Source organism: Arvicola amphibius, chromosome 5 (assembly GCF_903992535.2).
Source record: "Arvicola amphibius chromosome 5, mArvAmp1.2, whole genome shotgun sequence".
In the NCBI taxonomy this organism is placed as follows: Eukaryota; Metazoa; Chordata; class Mammalia; order Rodentia; family Cricetidae; genus Arvicola; species Arvicola amphibius.
The window spans coordinates 113,707,998-113,730,665 of record NC_052051.1 but is presented as its reverse complement, the minus strand read 5'-3'; the positions used below and the strand labels follow the sequence as shown (position 1 = coordinate 113,730,665).

Here is a 22,668-nt window from a genome sequence, read left to right as displayed (position 1 = left end):
AGAGCAGCCTCCATTTCTGCTATGATGCTCTGCTCAAGCAAGCAAGACCAAGCAATTAAGAATTGAACACTCTGAAACTGTGAGTCAAATTAATTATTTGTAAATAACAATAGGTAACCTAAGGAATTATATTCCAAATCGAATACTGACATCAAAAAATATTTCTTTCCTACTTCTTTGACTTATTTAAGTAGTATGAAACTGTAAGAGAAAAAAAACTTGGGATGGATGATTTACCTTTTTTCACTTTGTGTTGCTAGGAAAGAATCCATAAACAAGACAAGTGCTCTACAATTGAGCTAGTCCCTCAGCCCATGAATTGAAATTATAACACTAGATTATTTTTTATTGAAATAGACAAAGTGTTAATTATGGATTTTGGGGATTAACAATTCTTATCTATTAAAACAGATAAATTCTGTAAAACATGTTGATAAACAGTCATAAGCAAATTAAAAAATAATGTGCCTTATGATGCATCTAATATATATGAGGATTATAATTTTTAATTATGTATATGGTGTATATTTTTTTTCAAGTATTTCATCTTAGGACCACATAACCCATCCATGCCAGCAGATAGGTAACTGAATTAGCATGATCTTTACAAATCATAGAAACAGATTCCTTCAGCCACTTAGCTAAAATTCATTTGCTCTAAACACCTCATTAGAAAAGAAAAGTTGTAATGGCTAGCAAGATGGCTCAGTAGTTAAAAGCACTTGCTGCTGCTCTTGCACAGAATAGGGCTCAGTTCCTAGTACCCACGTGGTAGCTCACAACTGTACGATACTCAAGTTTTAGAGGAACCAACACCCTCTTCTAGCCTCTGTGAACTATATGCATGTGCTATACATACATACATACATACATACATACATACATACATACATAAAGGCAAAACAGCCATACACATAAAAAAGATCTTATCTGGAGAGTAGTAGTGTAAGCCTTTAATCCTAGCACACTCAGAAGGCAGAGGCAGACAGATCTCTGTGAGGAAAAAGAGAAAAAAAAAAGGAAAGGGAATTCAGGTATAGTGTCACATGCCTAAAATCTCAATACTTAGAAAAAAGAGGCAGGAAGATCAGGTATTTGATGCCATCCTGGGCTACATATTGAGACACCATAGGAAAAATAAAACCAAAAAGGTGGGGTGGGAGGAGGACAAGAGAGATATGAAGGCAGTAGACTCAGCGAAATTTAGAGTCTTTAAGTGATTTGTTCAAATAAAAAAAAACTAAGTTTTGGGCTGGAGGTGATGGCTTGGTGATTAAGAGCACATACTATTCTTTTTTTCTTTTCTTTTCTTCTTTTCTTTGGGGGGGGGATGGTTCAAGACAGGGGGTTTTTGTAGCTTTGGAGCCTGTCCTGGAACTAGCTCTTGTAGACCAGACTGGCCTTAAACTCATAGAGAACCACTTGCCTCTACCTCCCAAGTGCTGGGATTAAAGGTGTGCACCACCACCGCCTGTCTGAGCACATACTATTCTTGCAGAGGACAGAAGTTCAGTTTCAGCACCCACACTTAGAGTTCACAATTGCCTCTAACTTCAGCTCCAAAATAATCTGATTATCTCTGGCCTCCATGGACACTGTGTGCATAACCCACCTTTAAAACACACACATACACAATTTAAAATAATAAAAATACATCTTTAAGGAAAAAAAAAAAGAACCCAAGTTGTGTGTCTTGTTTTGTAATATGGTATCATGTTACCAAGGCTTTCCCTGAACTTGCCATGTCCTTGAAGCTCTGATGCTCCTGCCTTAAGTTCCTGCTTTGAGGTGTGTGCACTGACACCTGGTTTATGCTGTGCTGGGGATCAAACTTGAAGCCTTAGGTATACTAGGCAGTCATTCTACAAACTGGACTAGATAACACACATACAGAGTCAAGGCAGGAGTACAGACGGAAGTTTCTGAGGACAGAAATCGCAGCCTTTGTAGACGGGTATTTCTGTTCCACCCAATCCTGCAGCCGTTCAGTTCCAAAGAATAACACAGAGGCTTATATTAATTATAAAATGTTTGACCAATTAGTGCAGGGTTATTATTAACTAGCTTTTACAACTTAAATTAACCCATATTATCAGTGAGGCATTCTCATCTTGCTTCCTCTGCGTCTGGCTGGTGACTGCATCTGTCTGCCTTTTCTGTTCGCAGATTTCTCCTAGTCTGGTTGCCCCACCTATACTTCCTGCCTGGCCACACTACACACACACACACACACACACACACACACACACACACACACACACACTACACACACACACACACACACACACACACGTAGGTTGACAAGATGGCTTAACAGGTAAGTGCTTGTCACACAAACCTGATATTCTAGCTCAATCTCCAGATCCCATGACAGAGAAAACTAACTCCCAAAAGGTGTCTTCTGAACTCGTGTCTGCTGTGGCACTTACACATTTACATATGCAATAATAATTAAATTTTAAAAACATATTTATTTTTAAAAAAAGAATGAATGCTTGAGATGTGGTGATACCAGTCTATAATGCCAACTTGTGGGCAACTAAGAAAGAGTCTGGGTCTATATAGCATCACACCAACCAGGAAAACACAGCAAAACCATCTCAACAAACCAAAATAATAATGATTATCATTACAGTATTTAGAATTAGTAGAAATGGGGCCTGGAGAGATGGCTCAGAGGTTAAGAACACTGGCTGCTCTTCCAGAGGTCCTGAGTTCAATTCCCAGCAACCACATGTTGGTTTGTAACCATCTATAGGAAGATCTGGTGCCCTCTTCTGGTGCGTAGGCATATATGCATACAAAACACTGCATACATAATAAAAAATCTTTTAGAATTAGTAGAAACGTATAAAAGTATAATATAATATATGCTATATATTATTATTATAGTATAGTAGTATAATATAATAGTAGTATAATAGTATAACCATATTATACACCTACCTTATTAAATTATCTTCCAACAATGTTATGGAAATAATTAAAAGGTAACTGTATTGGTTTATCAAAATAAGTGAAACTACTAAAATTCTCTACATTTCTAGCTATGTATGTCTCTCGGACATGCCAAGTATTACAACTAGTCATTGTATTATTTATAATTTTCCATAGTCCCCTCCCCTACTGACAGGGTTTCTGTGTGGCCCTGGCTGTCCTGGAACTCATTATGTAGACTATGTTGGCCTCAAACTCATAGAGATCTGTTTGCCTCTGCCTCTCAAGTGCTAGGATTAAAGGTATGCACTGCTACTGCCTGGTTTATAATTTTCCATAGCTCTAAGCATTATAATACATATGAACTTGCCACTTAATTTGATATTATAAAAAGCCAAATACAAAAGGACAGGAAAAACAGAACATAGTACTGTTGTTAGAATGATGAACAGTATCAGCTTCTGTCATACTGCGAGCTGGATCTGGGGCCTTACACATGTCAGGCAGGCACTCTGTCACTCAACTATTATCTCAGAGAAAGTGAATCACCCAAAGTGAATTGACAAGTTTCTTTATTCTGTGAATACATCACTGAATTTTATGATAAATGTAATAAATAGCAGCTTTAAAAGTATAGGTTAAATGAGGGTAGGATGAGAAACTAATATCTAGGAAAAGAAACAGTATTTTCTATTAAACATTTTCAAATGGATTTACTATATCCAATAACTTACAGGTGACCAAATGAATCTCTGTGTCTGTGTGTGTATGTATGTAGGTGTGTGTGCGTGCACATGCTCACACACATGCACACATGATGTTTGAGGACAACTTTTGAGGTTGGTTATCTCTTTTTTTTTTTCCTACCATGTGGGGTTCTGGCCATACTACCAATTCTTATTTTATTCAAAATGTACAAACTATTGATGATTACCAATGTTTTTCTAAATGTTAGCTATGAGAAAATATTAGCATTTATGTACAAATATTTGAAATTTAAAATAGCTTACTAAATGGGCCCCTGCTTGAAGTAAAACATCTGCAACATCTGTATGTCCATTTTCACAAGCATAGGTTAGAGCTGTGTCTCCTGTTGCTGTGGTAGCATGCACATTAGCACCTAGAAAAATAAAATAAAATCACACATTTACCCTGGAGTTGTGGAATTATATACAGCCCAACTTTATAATATGGTGAAACTAAAGAAGTCAAAATGTGAAAACACCACAAAAATATTCCCTTTTGGTCTCTTATTTCCTTTAAATAAACTTCACAAAAATGTGTTTTGCCTTACAATAAAGCAAATTATTTTATAGCAGAAAAATTTGCTGTATATCTGACAAAAGATACCTTAAGTACTAGATACAAAAACAAAAAATTTAAACAGTAAATATTCATATTGCTATCGATATTGGTTTATTTTCTGAAACAGTTCTATGAATATTATGGTACAAATCAAGTGAATAATTATTTGGTTAAGAATGGAAATTTTTCGTGTTGCTAAGAGAAAACATATTAATTATTTAAGTGAAATAAAAACCTTGTGGTTCTAAATTAGAAGCACAAACATAGTTTTTAAAAGTTTAAGAAAATATGTATTTCCTAACCCTACCAACTAAAAAGTGCTGGAGCCCAAAGGACCCTCAAAGTCAAGGCTGGTAAGATAGCTCTGCAGGCTAACAGTGCCACGCAAGTCTGACATGTGTTTGATCAGTGGAACCTACAGGTGGTAGAAGAAGAAAACTGACATCAACAAAGCTGTCCTCTGATCTTCAAATGCACATTGTGGTATATTTGTGGCCATGCATTCATGCACACACACACAGACACATGCATGCATACGCACACAAATAGTAATTTTAAGAAACATTGAAGAGGCCGAGCAGTGATAGCGCACACCTTTAATCTTAGCACTTGGGAGGCAGAGGCAGGCCTCTGTGAGTTCACAGCCAGCCTGGTGTACAGATCAAGTTCCAGGACAGGCCGGGCAGTGGTGGTGCACGCCTTTAATCCCAGCACTCGGGAGGCAGAGGCAGGCGGATCTCTGTGAGTTCGAGACCAGCCTGGTCTACAAGAGCTAGCTCCAGGACAGGCTCTAAAGCTGCAGAGAAACCCTGTCTCGAAGAAGAAAAAAAAAAAAAAAAAAAAAAAAAAAAAAACAAAAAAAAAAAAAAAAAAAAAAAAAAAAAAAAAAAAAGTTCCAGGACAGCCAGAGCTACACAGAGAAACCCTGTCTTAAAAAAATGAAATTAAAATAAATAAATAAATAAACCAAAGAATAGAACACTCCTTTCCCATGACTACACTGGCTACTTCTGAAAGATACTAGGGTTTCATCTCATTATTTCTGGAAATGGATAAATAAAAAGGGAGAAAAACCAAGCCAAACTTTATCCAATCATTGCTACATGAATTCCTACCAAATTCTGATTAAGGGTAGAATTCTTTTAACAGGAAATCCCAACTAATAAGCAAGAATGAAATAATATAATTGTAGCATATCTCTACTTTGCAACCTCTCATGATCCAAGGGACCTAAAATAGAGGAAAAACCAGACACTAAAAAACTAGATATTCATGAAAGAAATTATAAAAATATCACCAAAAAGGTCTTTCCAGTTTTAAAAAATTCTACTTGAATACAACTGAGTTTCCCTCTAGAGCTAACCACTAATTCATGAAAATATAAGAAAAAGGAGCTGGGTAGTGGTGGTGTATGCCTTTAATTCCAGCACTCTGCAGAAGCAGGCGGATCTCTGTGAGTTCGAGGCCAGCCTAGTCTAAAGTGAGTTCAAGGGCAGCCAGGGCTGTTACCCAGAGAAACCCTGTCTCGAAAAACCAACAACAATGATAAACCAGGTAAAATTATTTTAAACTAAAACAATGTTCAAAAATAATGAAAACTGGGAACTGTAGGGATCTAGGAGGTTAAGAGCACTGGATGCTCTTCCAGAGGTCCTGAGTTCAAATCCCAGAAACCACATGGTGGCTCACAACCACCTGTAATAAAATCTGGCGCACTATTCTGGTGTGCAAGCATACATGTAGGCAGAATATTGTATACATATTAAAATCGAAAAAAATTAAATGGGGAAAGTGGTAAGTATTAAAAAAAAACTGGCCATGAATTAAAATTGGATGGGTAACAAGCTGAACAAGGCGGGGCACACCTGGGACCCCAACTTGGGAAGTGAAAGCAGAAAGATGAAGAGCAACAGCAAGGTCAAGACCAGCCTGTCCTTTACAAGAGTCTGTCATAGAAAACAAAACTCACTCAAACCAAAGTCAAAAAAAAAAAAAAAAAAAAAAAAAAAAAAAAAAAAAGAAAAAATTGGTTGATGTTGGAATCATCATTCTAATTGGAGAGCTCTGGGAACTAATATCCTTCAAGTAGCAACAGGTGCCAAGTATGAGACAAATGTCTCAGTCAACTGAGACACAAAAAGTAATGCCAGGGGCTCCAGGCTTAATTATTGAATGCTAGCTAGGTTTAGCTTGGTAAGATTATGTGGGAACTGTGCATCAGTTAGTTTCAAAATAAAAAAAAAAAAAATGTGTTTAAGCCAAGTATGCTTCCCAGAAGGCTGATCTAAGAGCCAACAGAGATATATACTGAGATCCAAACTCAAATAAATAAACCAAACAATAATGTTTAATAATGTTTCTTTCTTTTCACACAGGATCTCACTTTACACAGTCTGCAACTTGCTGTGTAGACCAGGTTGGCTTTGAAATCAGAGATCTACCTACACCTCAGCCTCCTGAGTGCTCAGATTAAAGGCATGCACCACCATATCCAACTAATATTTTTTTTTTTTGGTTTTTCTTTTTTTTTTCTTTTTTTTTTCTAATATTTTTTATAACACAATGACTAGAGGCAATTAATAGAGACAATACAAAAGCTGAGTAAAATATCTAATATTCAGTAAGTTCTTTGGTTTTGTTTTGGGTTTGTGGTTACATGATCTCATGAATCTCAACTATGCTCTTATGTGGCCAAGGATAGTACTGAACTCCTGATTCCACCTATATAAAATTCTCTGTGTTGTTTGAGACAAGGTCTCACTATGTAGCTCTGGTTGGCCTCGAATTTAATCTATAAACCAGGCTGGATCCTTCTGCTTCTACCTCTCCAATGTGGAGATTACAGGCATGTGCCGCCATATCAGCCTTCAGCTTTAAAACAATGAATCATACCTGGATAAAATGAGAAAGTCAATAATACTTCTAAAAGACAAAAATTTATCTCTATTTGGATCAATTTTTTTTCTGGCATATCCTACAGACAACATATATTATCAAGTAATACTTAAATTATTTTATATTACTTAACAAAGAATGAAGTGCAAATATTTGAAACAAGTACTTTGCCAACAAAATTATTTCCCACTTTTCTGGGTCTATGTATGTGACTATGGTGTGCAATAGCGCACATGTGTATGTACACATATATGTAGAACATATCTGCGAATGTTTGTAAAGGCTAAACGATGGTACTGGATGTATTCTTTGATTATTCTGTCTATTTATTGAGGCAGAGTCTTTCACTGAATCCGAAGCTTGGCATAGTCCACCTTGCTCTGCAGATTCCCTGTCTCCACTTCCCCATTCCTTGAGGTTACATGGTGGCCTTGGGCCCACCCAGCTTTTACATAGGTGGTATGGGTGTTACCCTCATGCTTACATGGCAAGTGCTTTATTAGCAGAGCCGTCACCACACCAATCCTTTAATTTTCTTTTTAAGGCAACTCAGAAATGTCAAAAAAAATGAACAGGTTTAAAATATCATGCCATAGCCATGACTATGCCAACACAACTAAGCAGCAAGAATTAACTTTTCTTCCAAAAGAAAAGAATCGAGAGTTTATAAGATCCCTTCAATTACTAAGGAAATACTAGCAACAGTAAGAAGTTTATTAAAGACAAGGTCTTAGAATATTATTGCTCTGGCTCGCCTCACACTGCTGGGCTCAGGTGATACTCTATCTTTAGCCTCCCTAGTATCTGAGACTATAGATGCACAATAAACTAACAAACCCGGAGCTTAATGCATACTAAGCAGCCCTCTAACAATGATCTACATCCTTAACTTAATTTTATTGCTAATAGACAGTCAATATTTGTATACATTTATGGGGAACAATGTTAAGAACAGACTAAAATAATCAAATCATGTTAATTATTATCTATCACCTGACATACATTATTTCTTGGTGATAAAAACACCCAGTCTGTTTGTATTAGAAGTTTTTTTTTTTTTTTTTTTTTTTTTTGGTTTTTCGAGACAGGGTTTCTCTGCAGCTTTTTTTAGAGCCTGTCCTGGAACTAGCTCTTGTAGACCAGGCTGGCCTCGAACTCACAGAGATCCGCCTGCCTCTGCCTCCCGAGTGCTGGGATTAAAGGCGTGCGCCACCACCGCCCGGCTTAGAAGTTTTGAATTAGGAGATGAAGAGATGGCTTAGCAAGTGAAGCACATAGGCACAGCCTAACAACCTGAGTTCAATTACTAAAATCCTCACTGGAAAAACACAATCAAGGCTGTCCTCTCACTTCCACATGTGTCCTGTGGCACACGCATGACTGCATTTACATTCTCATATTCTCTCTCTATATATAAAAATTTTTAAAAAATAAGACACTCCATTACTCTTAAATACCATTACATTCTGTGAAGGAGGTAAGTCACGGAGCCTTAGCACTCTTTGAAAACATTCCCTTTTTTGCTGTAGGTTCTTAATCCTCTTACATTATCCATAGACTCTGGTAGTCACCTCTGCACTCTGTATTTCTTAGTTCAACTGTTTTTAGATTTGACACATATAAATAGATTATTGTTTGTATTTTTCTTTCTATGACAAAGGCATTTTTAAAGCCACATACCAGCAGCCAGCAAATATTTAACCAACTCCAGGTGTCCCTCTTGAGAAGCCTCCATGAGAGGTGTGGAGCAGCCAAGTTCTATGTCAGCTCCTGCCTTAATCAGAAAATCTGCAACTTCAGAAAAGCCTCCACAGCAAGCCAAGGTAAGAGCAGTTTCTTGGGTTTCTTCTGTCTGGGCATTTATATTTGCACCTGAAAGCACAACAAAAGAACTAGCTAAAAGAGAATTATAATACAGTGTTCAAATAAGATGATAATCACCTACCACCTCTGCTTAGGATGTTCCCTCTAGAGTACTGAGAATTTTATAAGATTCAAAGTTCAAGACCTACATAGGCTACAGAAAATTTATTTTCTCATCAGTGCAAAACGGTATCAATTTCAACTGATACACAAAACACACAAGGATATTAATTTTTAAAATGTACAATGGCTTTACCTTGTGCTAACAGTAGTGCCACCATCTCTTCATGCCCTTCACGAGCAGCTTCCATCAAGGGCGTATATCCTTCATCATTAACTTCTTCAAGATTTGCTCCTCTTTCAATAAGCAGTGCTGCCAATTCAACATGTCCACCACAAGCAGCTAGAGTCAACGGAGACTCAAAGGAATCCGCAGGCATATTCACTTGAGCGCCACTGTCCAAAAGCAAACGTGCCACTTCTACATGTCCATCCTGAAGATGTTCAGAGATAAAACAAAGAACTTTGTATTTTTATTTTTTGCTTTTTTAAAGTGGAAGGCAAATAAGGGTCTAAAGAAAGATTAGCTGATATAGGCTAGATTACACACATTATTATCATGCCACCTGAACCTCATCTAACATCCATTAATAAATACTATTTTTTTAAATGTTTAAGGGGTTGGAGAGATGACTCAGTGGTTAAAAGCACTGACTGTTCTTTCAGAGGACCTGGGTTCAATTCCTAATAACCACATGGCAGCTCAAAAATGTCTGTAATTCCAGGATCTAATATACTCACACAGACATACATGCAGGCAAAACACCAATTAACATAAAATAAAATCTTAAAATAATTTAATAAATAAATAATTAAATTAAATGTTTACCTTTATTTTCATAAAGAGCAAAATTTTCTAGAACAACTCCAACCAGATAACAAATAGTCACTTAGAAGTAACTCTGAATTTTTATAGATTTTGAAGTTCGGAAGAACTACTGAATTTAGTGAATAGTACCTCAAAAAAAAATTACTATTCATAAAACTATTGGCTCAAATATAACCATATTCTCAAATATAGAGGGTTTCTATTTTCAAATGTAGAAACTGTATTAGATCTTCCTTAGAAAGCTTGATCAATATAACAAACAACTCCACCCTCCCAAAAAAACCCAACATAATGAACTGTGAAATCATTACCAGCTGGGATTTTGTCACTTAGCTAAATCCCTATGGATTAGTATTGCTCTATCTTTGCCTCACAGCAACCTGTTATATCAAGGCAAAAAATATTTTAAAAACAAAGTTTTTATTCGCATGTAAATTATCAGGGTCTTACATATGCTAAGCCCATATTTTAACCACTGAGCTCCTCTCTAGACCTCATTTTTTTTGTTTTGTTTTAAAGATTTATTTTTATTTATGTGTGCATTTGTATGCCAGTGAGTTTATGGGCACCATGTGACAGGAGGCCAGAGGGCACTGAATCCTCTAAAGTTAGAAATACAGCAAGTTATGAGTCACCACATGAGTGCTGGGATCTGAGCTTAGGTCCTCTGCATGAGCACTAAGCACTCTGTGGTTGTTTAGATGAGACCAGCCCCCACAGATTCCTATGTTTGAATGTCTAGTCCTTAGTGGGTGGAATGTTTTGCATAGGATTAGGAGGTGTGGCCTTGTTGGAGGAGGTGTGTCACTGGGGGTGGGCCCTGAGATTTCAAAAGCCCACACCAGACCAAGAGTGTTTGCTGTCTCTCTCTCTGCCTGCTGCCTATGGATCAGGATGTAGCTCTTAGTCACTGCACTAGTACCATACATGCTAGTATATTCCTGCCATGATGATAACAGACAACTTTCTGAAACTATAAGCGAGCCCCCAATTAAATGCTTTCTTTCCTAAAAGTTACCTTGGCCATGGTGTCTCTTTACAGTAATAGAACAGAAACTTTGACACTTAACCTCTGAGTCATCTCTCCAGATTCTCAGTCCTCAGTTTTAAATTCTTGACTTCAAACATTATATTGGCTTTAATACTTGTTACAAGCATATTAAGTCAAATGTTATGTCATTCTACATTTCAAAAATGATCACAGTATCACTAATAAGAATTAAATTTGGGTGACTGGAGAGATTGTTCCCGTACTAAGAACACTGGATGCTCTTTCCAGTGGACCTGGGTCCAGTGGTCCAATTTTCAGCATCCACATGGCAGCTGACAACTGGCTGGCTATACATCCAGTTCCAACACCCTCTTCTGGCTTCCTATGGCAAGTCTCACACACACACACAAACACACACGCACACACCACGGTACCAAAACCTTGAATTCAAAACCATAGATCGACATAATAGAAGGGATGAATACTGAAATTCAACATTTCAAATTTAATTATTTTTAGAGTATATGGAATTTCCTTAGTTTATTTTTTTATTATATTTTATTTTATACTGGGGGAAGAGAGGGAGAAGGGGTTGTTGGGAAAGAAAGAACAAGAACGTGTGTGCAGGTCAGAGGACAGAGCACAACTTGTAGGGGCTTGCTTCTCTGTTTTCATCATGTGGGTCAAATTCATGTGGCAAGTACCATTATCTGCTGAGCTATCTCATGGACCCTTAGCCAAATTTTAATTACTTTTGACACAAATGCCCAAACTAGGGGACTTTATATTAAAATTTCAATTTTAAGAACTGAAAAAAATTAATCCTAGCATTCAGGAGACAGAGGAAAGTGAGTTTGAGGCCAGCCTGGTTTACATATCAAGATCTAGGCCAGCCAGGGAACACAGTGAAACCCTGTCTCAAAAACAAAAAAACAACAACAAAAAAGTCAAACAAAAAACTACCAAAACCAATGACAAAAACAAAACACAAAAGAAAACCAAACAAGAAAATAAACAAAAAACCCAAAAATATTAAAGCATCAAAATCTCACAAATCAGAGCTGGAGAGATAGATAAATAATGGCTCAGAGGTTTAGAGAATTTGCTACTCTACAGAGGTTCAAATCCCAGCATCCACATGGTGGCTCACAATCACACACAACTGCAGTTCCAGAGATCTGATGCAATCTTCTGATCTTTGTTGGCACTGGGCATACATATATTACACAGAGATACATATCCAAAAAACATTAATACATGTAAAATAAATATATCTGGAGGAAAAGAAACACCTCACAAATTATCCATTCAATAAACAAATAGGCCAATGAACTGAGTATCTGGTTCTCAATAGAACCTTCCATTGTGCTTTGGGGACGCAATTTAGGTCATTCAGCTTGTATATCAAGTTTTTCCTGTTGAACCAACTCACTGGCCCTCTTTATAGGATTTTAATATGAATAAAAATGTAGAGAGTGGGGCATGATATCTTACAACCTGTAATCCCAGCATTCATGAAACGGAGACAGGAAGGATCATAGTAAGGTGCAAGTAACTAGCTTCTGCTTCAGACCAATGTGGGCTAATGTGAAACCAATAAGAAAACAAAACAAAACAAAACAAAAAAACAACAGATAAGCATATCGGAAATCTCAATACCTAACATCTCAAAAATTAAGAGTTTTATTAATATATCTGGGCTGCAGCTCAGCAGTTAAGAGCACTGGCTGCTCTTCCAAAGGACCCACATTTAATTCTCAAGACTCATACTCTAGTTCCAGAGGATCTGACAACTTTTTCTGAACTCCACGGGCACTATACACACATGGTGTACAGACATACATGCAGGAAATACACCTGTACGTACTATTTAAAAAAAAAAAGAGCCATCTGGTGCCTTTAACCCAGTACTTGAGAGGGAGAGGTAGGCACACCTCTATGAGTTCAAGGCCAACCTGGTCTACAAAATGAGCTCCAGGACAGCAAGGGCTACACAGAGAAACCCTGTCTTGAGAAAAACAAAACAAAACCCTAAAAACATTACATTAAGATTACTAGTTATGCTAGGCGCATGCCTTTAATCCCAGCATTCGGGAGGCAGAGACAGGCAGATCTCTAAATTTGAGGCCTGCCTGGTCTACATAGAGATCAGGACAGGTACCAAAGCTATAGAGAAACCCTGTCTCAAAAACAAAAACAAAACAAAAGAAAAAAAAAAGAAAAAAAAAACCAAGCGGGAAACAAAGATTACTCGTTGCTATCACCCTTTAAAAGTCCATACATTAAAGCATTACTAGTTTTTTTTTTTTTTTACTTAAAATTCAGTAAAAATACAAGCCAGTGTTTAACAATTTTTAGTGAGACTGGACTCACATGAAGTAGTCGCCATGTAAAAATAAGAACGTAAATTTGGTCACCAGAACCCATAGTAAAACAACAACAAACAAAAAACAAAAACACAAATAAAACTAGGTGTGTTGGTACACAATAGTGAGGTAGAGATATTCATATCACAGAAGCTCAAAGCAAATCTGCCTATTCTACTTAGGAGGTTCCAGGTCAGTAAGAGAGACCCTGCCTCTAATATTAAGACTGATGCTTGTGTGTCCTGTGGGTTTCTAAAGGCTTATGTACCTGCGTGCATGCATGCACACGCACATACGCACACACACACACACCAGAAACAACAGTAACAATAATAATTCTCATACAAATATATGGATTTTTCCCACAAAATTTCAAGTGATCACAATTAAATTACCATGCAAGCCTCCATTAAGGCAGTATGCATCTCATCAGTTTTATGCTCTTGATCTGCACCAGCTTCAAGCAGAAATCGAACCATATCCAAATGGCCTTTAAAATAAGGTTAAAGAATTGACTATCAATTGAATGCATAAGTATTAAATTGAAGAGTTTTATTTTCACATGTCTATATATGATCTATGAAGCTTTCATTTGAATTTAATAAATCAATGACAGTTTTACAAAGCCAACTGAAAACAATTAAGTAGGCAGACTCTCAATAAATCATACTATCTTAGTTTTAAAGACTAACTTTTTTAACTTTTTTTTTGTTTGCTTTTCAAGATAGGGTGTCTCTGTGTAACAGTCTTGGCTGTCCTGGAACTTACTTTGTAGACCAGGCTGGCCTCAAAATCACACAGATCCACCTGCCTCTGCCTCCCAAGTGCTGGGATTAAAGGCATACACCATCATTGCTTGGCTACTTATTTCTAGTTAATCTTACTTGTTCTTTGATTTAATTTACATAAACTACCAAAACACTGGAATCAAACAGAAAGTCAGGTAAAGTTTATTAGAACATATTATCTAGAAAAGCAGCTTTAAAATCACCATACCCACACTGTGCCGATGAGCAGACACACAAAACCAACTCCATTTAACAATAATTGAAGACAGGTGGTGGCGCACGCCTTTAATCCCGGCACTCGGGAGGCAGAGGCAGGCGGATCTCTGTGAGTTCGAGGTCAGCCTGGTCTACAAGAGCTAGTTCTGTCTGGGACAGGCTCCAAAGCTACAGAGAAGCCCTGTCTTGAAAACCAAAAATATTTAAAAAATTAAAAAAAATAATTCTGAATTAAAAAACCTTAATAGTTAATGAGAAAAACATCAATATTTCAGTGTTAAGATAGGTAGAGAATATAAAATGGTAATTCAAAAGATACATAAATGGATAGTAACCTGATAGACAGATTAAATGAGACACTATTATTTTGGCTACCAAAATGGGAAAGAGTAAAGAGAATGATAATGCCTGGTACTGGAGAGGCTGAAAGGTGGGTAAAGGGGTTCTCGGGCAACCTAGAGGGGTCTGAGACACCTATTAAACTAGTCCAACCTTTCTAGAAGGCAATTTGGAAGCATGTTATCAAAGGCCTTAAAAAGCGTCCATACTCTTTGACCCAACAATTCCACTTCCAGAATTTATTCTAAGGAAATAACCAGAGACTAAGCAAAAATTTCTGCACAAGGATGTTATCACAGTGTTTTAAAATAACAGTAAAAAACTGGGAACAATTAGTGTCCAACAGTAGGAAATTGGGCTGTATCCATTCAAATTATGGTGTATACATTTCATTTATTTGGCAGAGATTGTGAGTTCCCTACTCAAAATCCATTCCTATTATTCTTGAGAAACAGGACTTAGATTTTACCTAGGGAGCAACATGCCTAACTTTTAAGATTATTTTCCAGCTTTCCTTACAAGGAAGCAGAGGGGAGCCTTTGAAACTCAGTGAGAGTTACGAAGTGAAGCTTCTAGAAAGTCTTGTTAAAAGGAACCTAGTAAATTGGAAGGTAGTTGCTACTTTGTTCTTACCCTCTTTATCCTAAAGATGTACTGCTGGGCTCTAGCTGCCTCTTGGACTATAGATTAACATTAAGGACAGAAAACATACACTACAGCAGAAGAATAACACTCTTGGATCTTGGTGACAAAAATGAATTGCAATACTAACACAAACAGTTTATGCTTAGGTTTCTCTTCTTTACAAATCACAGTGTTTTGTGGTATTTGCAGGCAAACCAATCTAGAAAATCTAACTGAAATAGTATATGATCATCAAAAAATATGTTACAAGAACATTTACTGAGATGAGTACATATTTATGATATACTACTAAATAAAATAGATTATAAAACCGATAAATTATTTTATTTCACAAATATGTATGCTTTTAAAAACTTATTTAAAAAATATGCTGGACAAATACTAAAATACTGTTTACATGCATTTTCCCCTTTAGATGGTAATATTACAGGCCATTTAAATTTCTCTTTGTGCTACAACCATATTTTTCAGGTTCTCTACACCAACTGTGTATCAGTAGATCTATGTATAATTCTTCAATGTAAAAATCACATAGAACAAAGGGTATTAAATAATGGAAATCCTAAAATCTATAAGTTGACATGATAGTTAAATGAATTAAAATAATAATATATATTGGGATAGTACAGAAAGCACAGTTAATAATAGGCTTTCTAATATGTTTTATAACATAAGTTTACACCATAAGAAAAAAAACAATATAAATTCAAATACTCAGCTAAAGAAGGAATATACAAGTTAACCCAAATACTCAATACTCGAATATTTGAAGTTGTTATAAAAGCAATTATAAATATTCTGACATAAAAGGTACCTTTGTAGCAGGCAAGTGTCAGAGCACTTTCTTTGAACTCATTAGAATGAGTGTTGATGCCTGCACCGTGATCTAGAAGAACTCTGGCAACTTCCACGTGACCTGCACTGGCTGCTTCCATTAGGGGTGTGTGTCCATTTTCATTATGGTCTTCTATATTTGCACCTTCATTAAGTAGCACTTTTACAATGTCAATAAACCCTCCAGCACAGGCATAAGTTAGTGCAGTATTCCCTAACAAAGAACAACAACAACAACAACAAAAAAAAAAAAACAAAATTAACCATAGATGTCACACTATTGTTCTAGTTATCTCTCTCCAATTCCTTGACATAAACCACAAATACCATTGCAAGTTTTATGCTTTGTTTGTTGTTTTTTTTTAAGTGCAACAGATTCAACCCATGGTCTCATACATGCTAAACAAACATGTTCTCCTTTCACCCCCATCCTGTAGTCTTTCCAGCTGTTACCCACACTAGTCAGGAACTCACAATTCTCTTGCCTCAACTTCAGGAGCAGCTGGAACTACAAGTGTAAAAAAATCATCCCCAGATCATTTTTCTTTTACTATCATCAATTTAAAGCATATCTTTATTTTCTGACAGAATTTCTTCAAAGCATAATACAAAATGCTACATATTTTAATTGTCTAGACAATATAAAAAGCATAGAAAAGGCAAATCTAAATGTCAAAAACAGAATAGTGGTTGCTTAAAGAGCAGAACACAAATGGGTAGAGATCCTTTACTTATTATCTTTTTAGATTTATTTATTTATGAGTGTTTTGCCCACAGGTATGTACATGTATGTGCATCACATGTATGCCTGGTGCTTGAGGAGGTAAGAAGAGGGCATCAGATTCTCTGGCACTGGAATTATGGATAATTTTGAGCCTAAATGTGGGCGCTGAGACTGGAACCCTGGTTCTCTGTAGAGATATTTCAACAGTGACAGAAATAATCTAAAATTAGACTGCATAACCTCTAGAACTGCACATTTAAACATGAATTCCAGGGGATGAGTCATCTCAATAAACCTGGTATTTTATTTTATCTTCTCCACGCCTTAAGATAGGGTTTCTCTTTAGCTTTGGAGCCTATCCTGGAACTAGTTCTTGTAGACCTGGCTGGCCTCAAACTTGCAGAGATCTGCCTGCCTCTGCCTTCCAAGTGCTGCGATTAAAGGCATGCACCATCACCACCTGGCTGTCTGTTTTATTTTTGAGACGGCCCAGCTTTGGAACCTAGGCTTGCCTTAAATTCCCCACCCCTTTGTCTAAGTCAGAACAGGTTTGAACTATCTAGTTTGGGTTCCCCGACGCCCCCCCCCCCCCCCCCAAAAGGGAATAGCTCTATTTGTGCTGAGCCTCAAATAGTGAGCAGGTACCTGTAAAAGTAAGGATATCTAGTACCAAGCAAAAAGCACCTAAAAACAGGTGACAAAAATGCTGAGCACCTCCCCAGATGAAGTCAAAGTACAGTGCTATGGTTTTCATCTCTGTCACCCCAAGATTGAACTGCTTTGGAGTAAAGAAGGAAACTTCTGGGAACCTTTTTAAAAATTATATTTACTGGGGGTGGGGGCTGAAGAGATGGCTCAGTGGTTAAGAGCACTGACTGTTCTTCCAGAGGACCTGGATTCAATTCCCAGCACCCAAATGGCAACTCACAACTGTCTGTAACTCCAGTTTCAGGGGACCTGAAACCCTCACACAGACATACATGCAGGCAAAATACCAATGCCATAAAAGAAAATTAAAAAGGAAAATTTATCTTTAGTTATGAGTGTTATGTGTGAGAGTGTGTGGGCATATATGTCTATTGGTATGCATGCATGTAGAAGTTAAGAAGTCAAATTTCAGAAAGTGGTCTTCTCCTTTCATCCTTATGTGGGTTTCAAGGATCAACCTGGGTCATCAGGCTTGACCAGCAAATGTTTTTTACCAGTTGAGTCAATTGCATCAGCCTGGGAACTATATTTTTAATAATCACTAAATAATTCTGGTACAGTCTATTAAACAAAATGAATAAATTTGGGGGCTGAAGAGATGGCTCACTGGTTAAAATCATGAGATTGTCTGGGTGGTGGGAGGGCATGCCTTTAATCCCAGCACTCAGGAGGCAGAGGCAGGTGGATCTCTTAAACTGGAGTCCAGTCTGGTCTACAAGAGTGAGTTTCAGAACTATACAGAGAAATCCTGTCTCAAAACAAAACCAAACATGAAATTGGAGTTTAAATCACCATACCCACATAAGCCAGACATCCTGCACATGCATTGGATACCAGCTCTGAGAGAGGTGGAGACAGGCTGCTGGTTGTTGGCTTAGTCAAGAAAACAAGAGTCCTAGAAAAGTAAGCAGTGACAGAGATGGATACCTGATGGCCTCTTCTGGCCTCCATGTGTGCATACAAGAGCATGCAAAATAAGTACATCAATCAATTAATTTGAAAGTAGCTTGATTAGGAATTTACTTATAGGAAGATGAATCAACTTCTTTTTGAAATTTTCTATTTTTCCAATTAAATAGGAGTTAAAATCGTGAGTGGAAATGGGAGGGCAGGGGTGAAGTATTTTCATTAATCATTTATAGAGCATACTAAGAGTCCATTGCTGATGGAGGACTCTCATTGGTTAATAAAGAAACTGTCTTGGCTTTTTGATAGGGCAGGATTTAGATAGGTGGAGTAGACAGAACAGAATGCTGGAAAGAAGGGAAGTTAGGCAATCGCCATGCCTCTCCTCTCTGTGTCAGTCACCATGGAGCCAGCCACCAGGTCAGACATGCTGAATCTTTCCTGGTAAGCCACCACCTTGTGGTACTACACAGATTATTAGAAATGGGTTAAGCAAGATGTGAGAATTAGTCAATAAGAGGCTAAAACTAATAGGCCAGGCACTGTTTAAAAGAATACAGTTTCCGTGTAATTATTTCGGGTTTTAAGCTAGCTGTGCAGGAGCCAGGCAGGATGAAAAGCAGGCCTGCCCGCAGCTCATCACTACACATTGCTGATAGCCAGGCTTCTTTCTGAATCCCAGCACTCAGGAGGCAGAGACAGGTAGATCTGAGTTCAAAAACAGTGTAGTCTAAATTTTGAGTTCCAGGACAGCCAAGGCAATATAGTAAGGCCCTGTCTCAAAGCCCCTAACCTCAAATAAACAAAATAAAAATAAAATTCTAAAATACTATTCAAAATTACTTTCCTTTGAATACTATATAGCTTAGAACATTTAACATTTTACTTCTATCCACTGATTTTTTTTAAAAACTGTTTTTAACAGATCCAATCAAAAGATAATTCACTGTATTGGATACACTTCCTCCAGATATATATATCTTCTCTTAAAAGATTAATTTTTTATTATACATATATCAATGTGGATATGTACACATGTATGCAGGTGCTGGCAGAAGCAGAGGTGTTAGATCCTCCTGGAGCTAGAATTACAGATGGTTGAGAGCCACCTGACATGAGGCTGGGAAATAATCTTGGGGAATAAGCAGTATTTGATCTTAAATGGCATACCATCTCTCCATATCTGAGAAAAATACCTTATACTTATATTCACAACATAACCACAAGATAGGTATACATTCCTCTCATCTTAACACCTTCAAGAAAAAATACTTTTTTTTTTTTTTTAAATTTAATGATACAGTTTGCCATTCTGTAGTCCATGCTGGCCTAGAACTCATAGTAATCCTTCTCTGGCTTCAGGCTCAGAAGTTCTGGGATTATAGATGTGTCACTAAACCTGGTTTGAAGGAAGCCCCCATATGCTCATTGTTTAAATACATGGTCCCCAGTTGGTGGAATGGTTTGGAAAGTGGCCTTGTGGGAGGACATCTGTCACTGAGATGGTCTTTGAAGTCTTGTGCCATTTCCAGTCTTCTTTCTGCCTCCTTCTTAGGGATCAAGATGTGACCTGTCAGCTATTTCTGTCAGCATGCCTTTGCACTGCCATCATGGACTCTAACCCTCTGAAGCTGCAAATTCAATTAAATGATTGCTTTTATAAGTTGCCTTGATCATAGTGCTTTATCACAGCAATAGAAACCCTAACTAATACAGAAGTTGGTACCAGAGAGTGGGCTACTGATGTGACAGACATGACCATGTGGTTTTGGGGAGGAAAGTAAAAGAGTTTGGGACTTTGGAATAGAAAAGCAGTTGAATGCTGTAAGCAGAACTTAACAGACCATTCTAGCAGGACCTCGGAAGATAATACTATGGAGGCCTAACTCAAGAGGTTTCAGAGAGAAACAATATTACCAACTGGGCTAGAGACCATTCGTGTGTTATTTTGGCAAAAAAAATGAGACAGCATTCTGCTCTTATCCTGAGAATCTGCCTGAGGCTAAAATGACAAATAACAAAAAATTCTTTGTTGCAGATTTTGAAGACAGCCTAATATTGACTCTGTGCAAGGTTATTAGTAATCACTCTTATGTAGGGCTACAATGAAAATGAGCAAATGGGACGAAAGTAAATAAAAGTTATACAGTTTGAAGAGAAAAAGAGCACAAAGAAATTTAATGTCAGAGTTAAGGTTTATGCTGAAATAGGTAAGGAGATCAAGGTGAGGCCTGATCCCTATAGAAATAAAGGGAAGACCACCTCCCAACTAAGCTCACAACTTATAAAAAGGCTTAAGAAATTTTCTGTTCCTAGAAAGCAACAACAAACAAAAGCTACTGTAAATATGATTTAAGGGGACCAAGCTACGGTCCAAGCAGGCAGCTAAACTTAGCAGTGTTGTCCATGTGGTGGGCCTGTGAGGCCATTTCATAGAGCTAGACTGCATTAGAGAACCCAAGATATTACAGGTACTGGAACTATGGGATGTCTGCCAGGGAAAGCTGCATACAGGGTATGGTGTGTTGCAGGCTGCAAAGTAGGAAGGAAAGAACCATCTAAGTCCTTTGATCTCACACTTGGAGCTACAGGATTTGGAATTTGCTCTGCTGGTTTTCCATCTTGGTCTAGTATTTCTTCACTGTGCCCCATGCCTCCCTTTTATAATGGTAATGTATATTCTGTGCCATTGTATACTGAAAGTATGTCATTTTTTTCTGATTTTAAGGGGGGGTTACAATTAAGAGATTGCCTTGAGCAGTGGTTTACAACCTTCCTAATGTTGTAACCTTTTAACACAGTTATTTGTGTTTTGATGACCCCACAACCATAAAATAATTTTCATTGCTAATTCATAAATCTAATTTTGTTACTGTTATGAATCATAATGTATTTAAGTATCTGTGTTTTCCAATGGTCTTTGGTCATCCCTGTGAAAGGTGATCTGACCCCCCACACACATGCCGTGACCCACTGGTTGAGAAACAGCCTTAAATCTCAGAAAAGACTTAAACTTTAAAACATATTGAAACTGTGAAAGACTATAAGGACTTTTAAAGGTGGACTAAATGTATTTTGCATTATGATATGGCCACAAGCCTATTGGGAGTCATGGAGTGAAATACAGTGGTTTGAATGAGAATGGTTTCCTTAGGTTCATATGACTAGATAAGTAGCCCTCAGTTTGTGGAACTGTTTGGGAAGGATCAGCAGGTGTAGTCTTGGAAGAAGCATGTCACTAGGGACTAGCTTTATGGTTTCAAAAGATTTCTGCCATTCCAAGTCTGTCTCTGTCTCTCTCTCTCTCTCTCTCTCTCTCTCTCTCTCTCTCTCTCTCTCTCTCTCTCTCTCTCTCTCTCTTTCTCTCTCTCTGCTTTCTACATAAAGATCAAGATGTGAGTGTTCCCTGCCGGACAGTAGTGGCACATGCCTCCCTAGCACTAGGGAGACCGAGGCAGGTGAATCTCTGGGTTCAAGGCCAGCCTGGTCTACACAGTAAGTTTCAGGACAGCCAGGACTGTTACAGAGAAGCCTTGTCTCGAGAAACTGAAAACAAAAGTTCTCTTATCTATTCTTATGCCATGTCTTTGCTTCACTATCACAGACTAATGCTTTCAAACTATAAACCCAGTTAAATGCTTTCTTTTAGAAGTTGTTTTGATCATGGTGTTTTGTCACAGCAACAGGAAAGTAACTAATTTATGGTAACTAGTATCTGGTTTATGTGATGCTAGGAATCGAACTGAGGGTTTCACGCATGCTTGGTAAGTACTATACCAATTTATTTACATTCCCAGCTCCAGATCTAAATTTAAATCATACTTTTAATATATATCAGTAGATAGCCTATTAAAACTTTCTTTTTGGCATTTTAAAAGAGGGAGAAGTTGGGGATGGGAAGCATTTTCTTATTAATAAATGTATTTAGCATACCATAAATAAAAATCTGATACCATAAACACAAAGTCAAAGAAGCTATATGAAGAACTACAGGAGATATAGCACATAACTTTTTCTTATACATTACATATCACTGGGACAAAAGAAATAATCTGTAGCAGAAAAACTGTTCATCTTGACCAAACAGAACCTACATAGTTTGTTTTTGAAATAGTTTTATTATGCAGACTAGAACTGTCCTGGAAGACCCTATATATCCAACATGTGTTTCAAACACACAGCAATCCTTCTGCCTCAGGTTTCTAAGTGCTAAGATTATACACAAGTGCCTCTTTATGGTTTAAGTTTATGTTAGATTTGCT

The 22,668-nt window shown here is 37.3% G+C and overlaps 1 protein-coding gene across 10 annotated transcripts in view; it reads right to left on the bottom strand.

Moving 5' to 3' along the window:
- Positions 1-22,668, bottom strand: part of LOC119814125 (ankyrin repeat and KH domain-containing protein 1) — a 120,859-nt gene that overhangs the window by 67,368 nt on the left and 30,823 nt on the right. For all 10 annotated transcript variants that reach the window (XR_005285363.1, XM_038329490.2, XM_038329486.1 and 7 more), the window contains exons 6-10: positions 16,049-16,282; positions 13,642-13,736; positions 9,257-9,494; positions 8,818-9,009; positions 3,948-4,057 (exon numbers count right to left, since the gene is read on the bottom strand). Coding sequence is in view for 9 of the 10 variants with exons in the window: in XM_038329490.2 (XP_038185418.1) it covers positions 3,948-4,057; positions 8,818-9,009; positions 9,257-9,494; positions 13,642-13,736; positions 16,049-16,282 (869 nt within the window). In the remaining variant the exon portion in view is untranslated. The remainder of the gene's footprint in view (positions 1-3,947; positions 4,058-8,817; positions 9,010-9,256; positions 9,495-13,641; positions 13,737-16,048; positions 16,283-22,668) is intronic.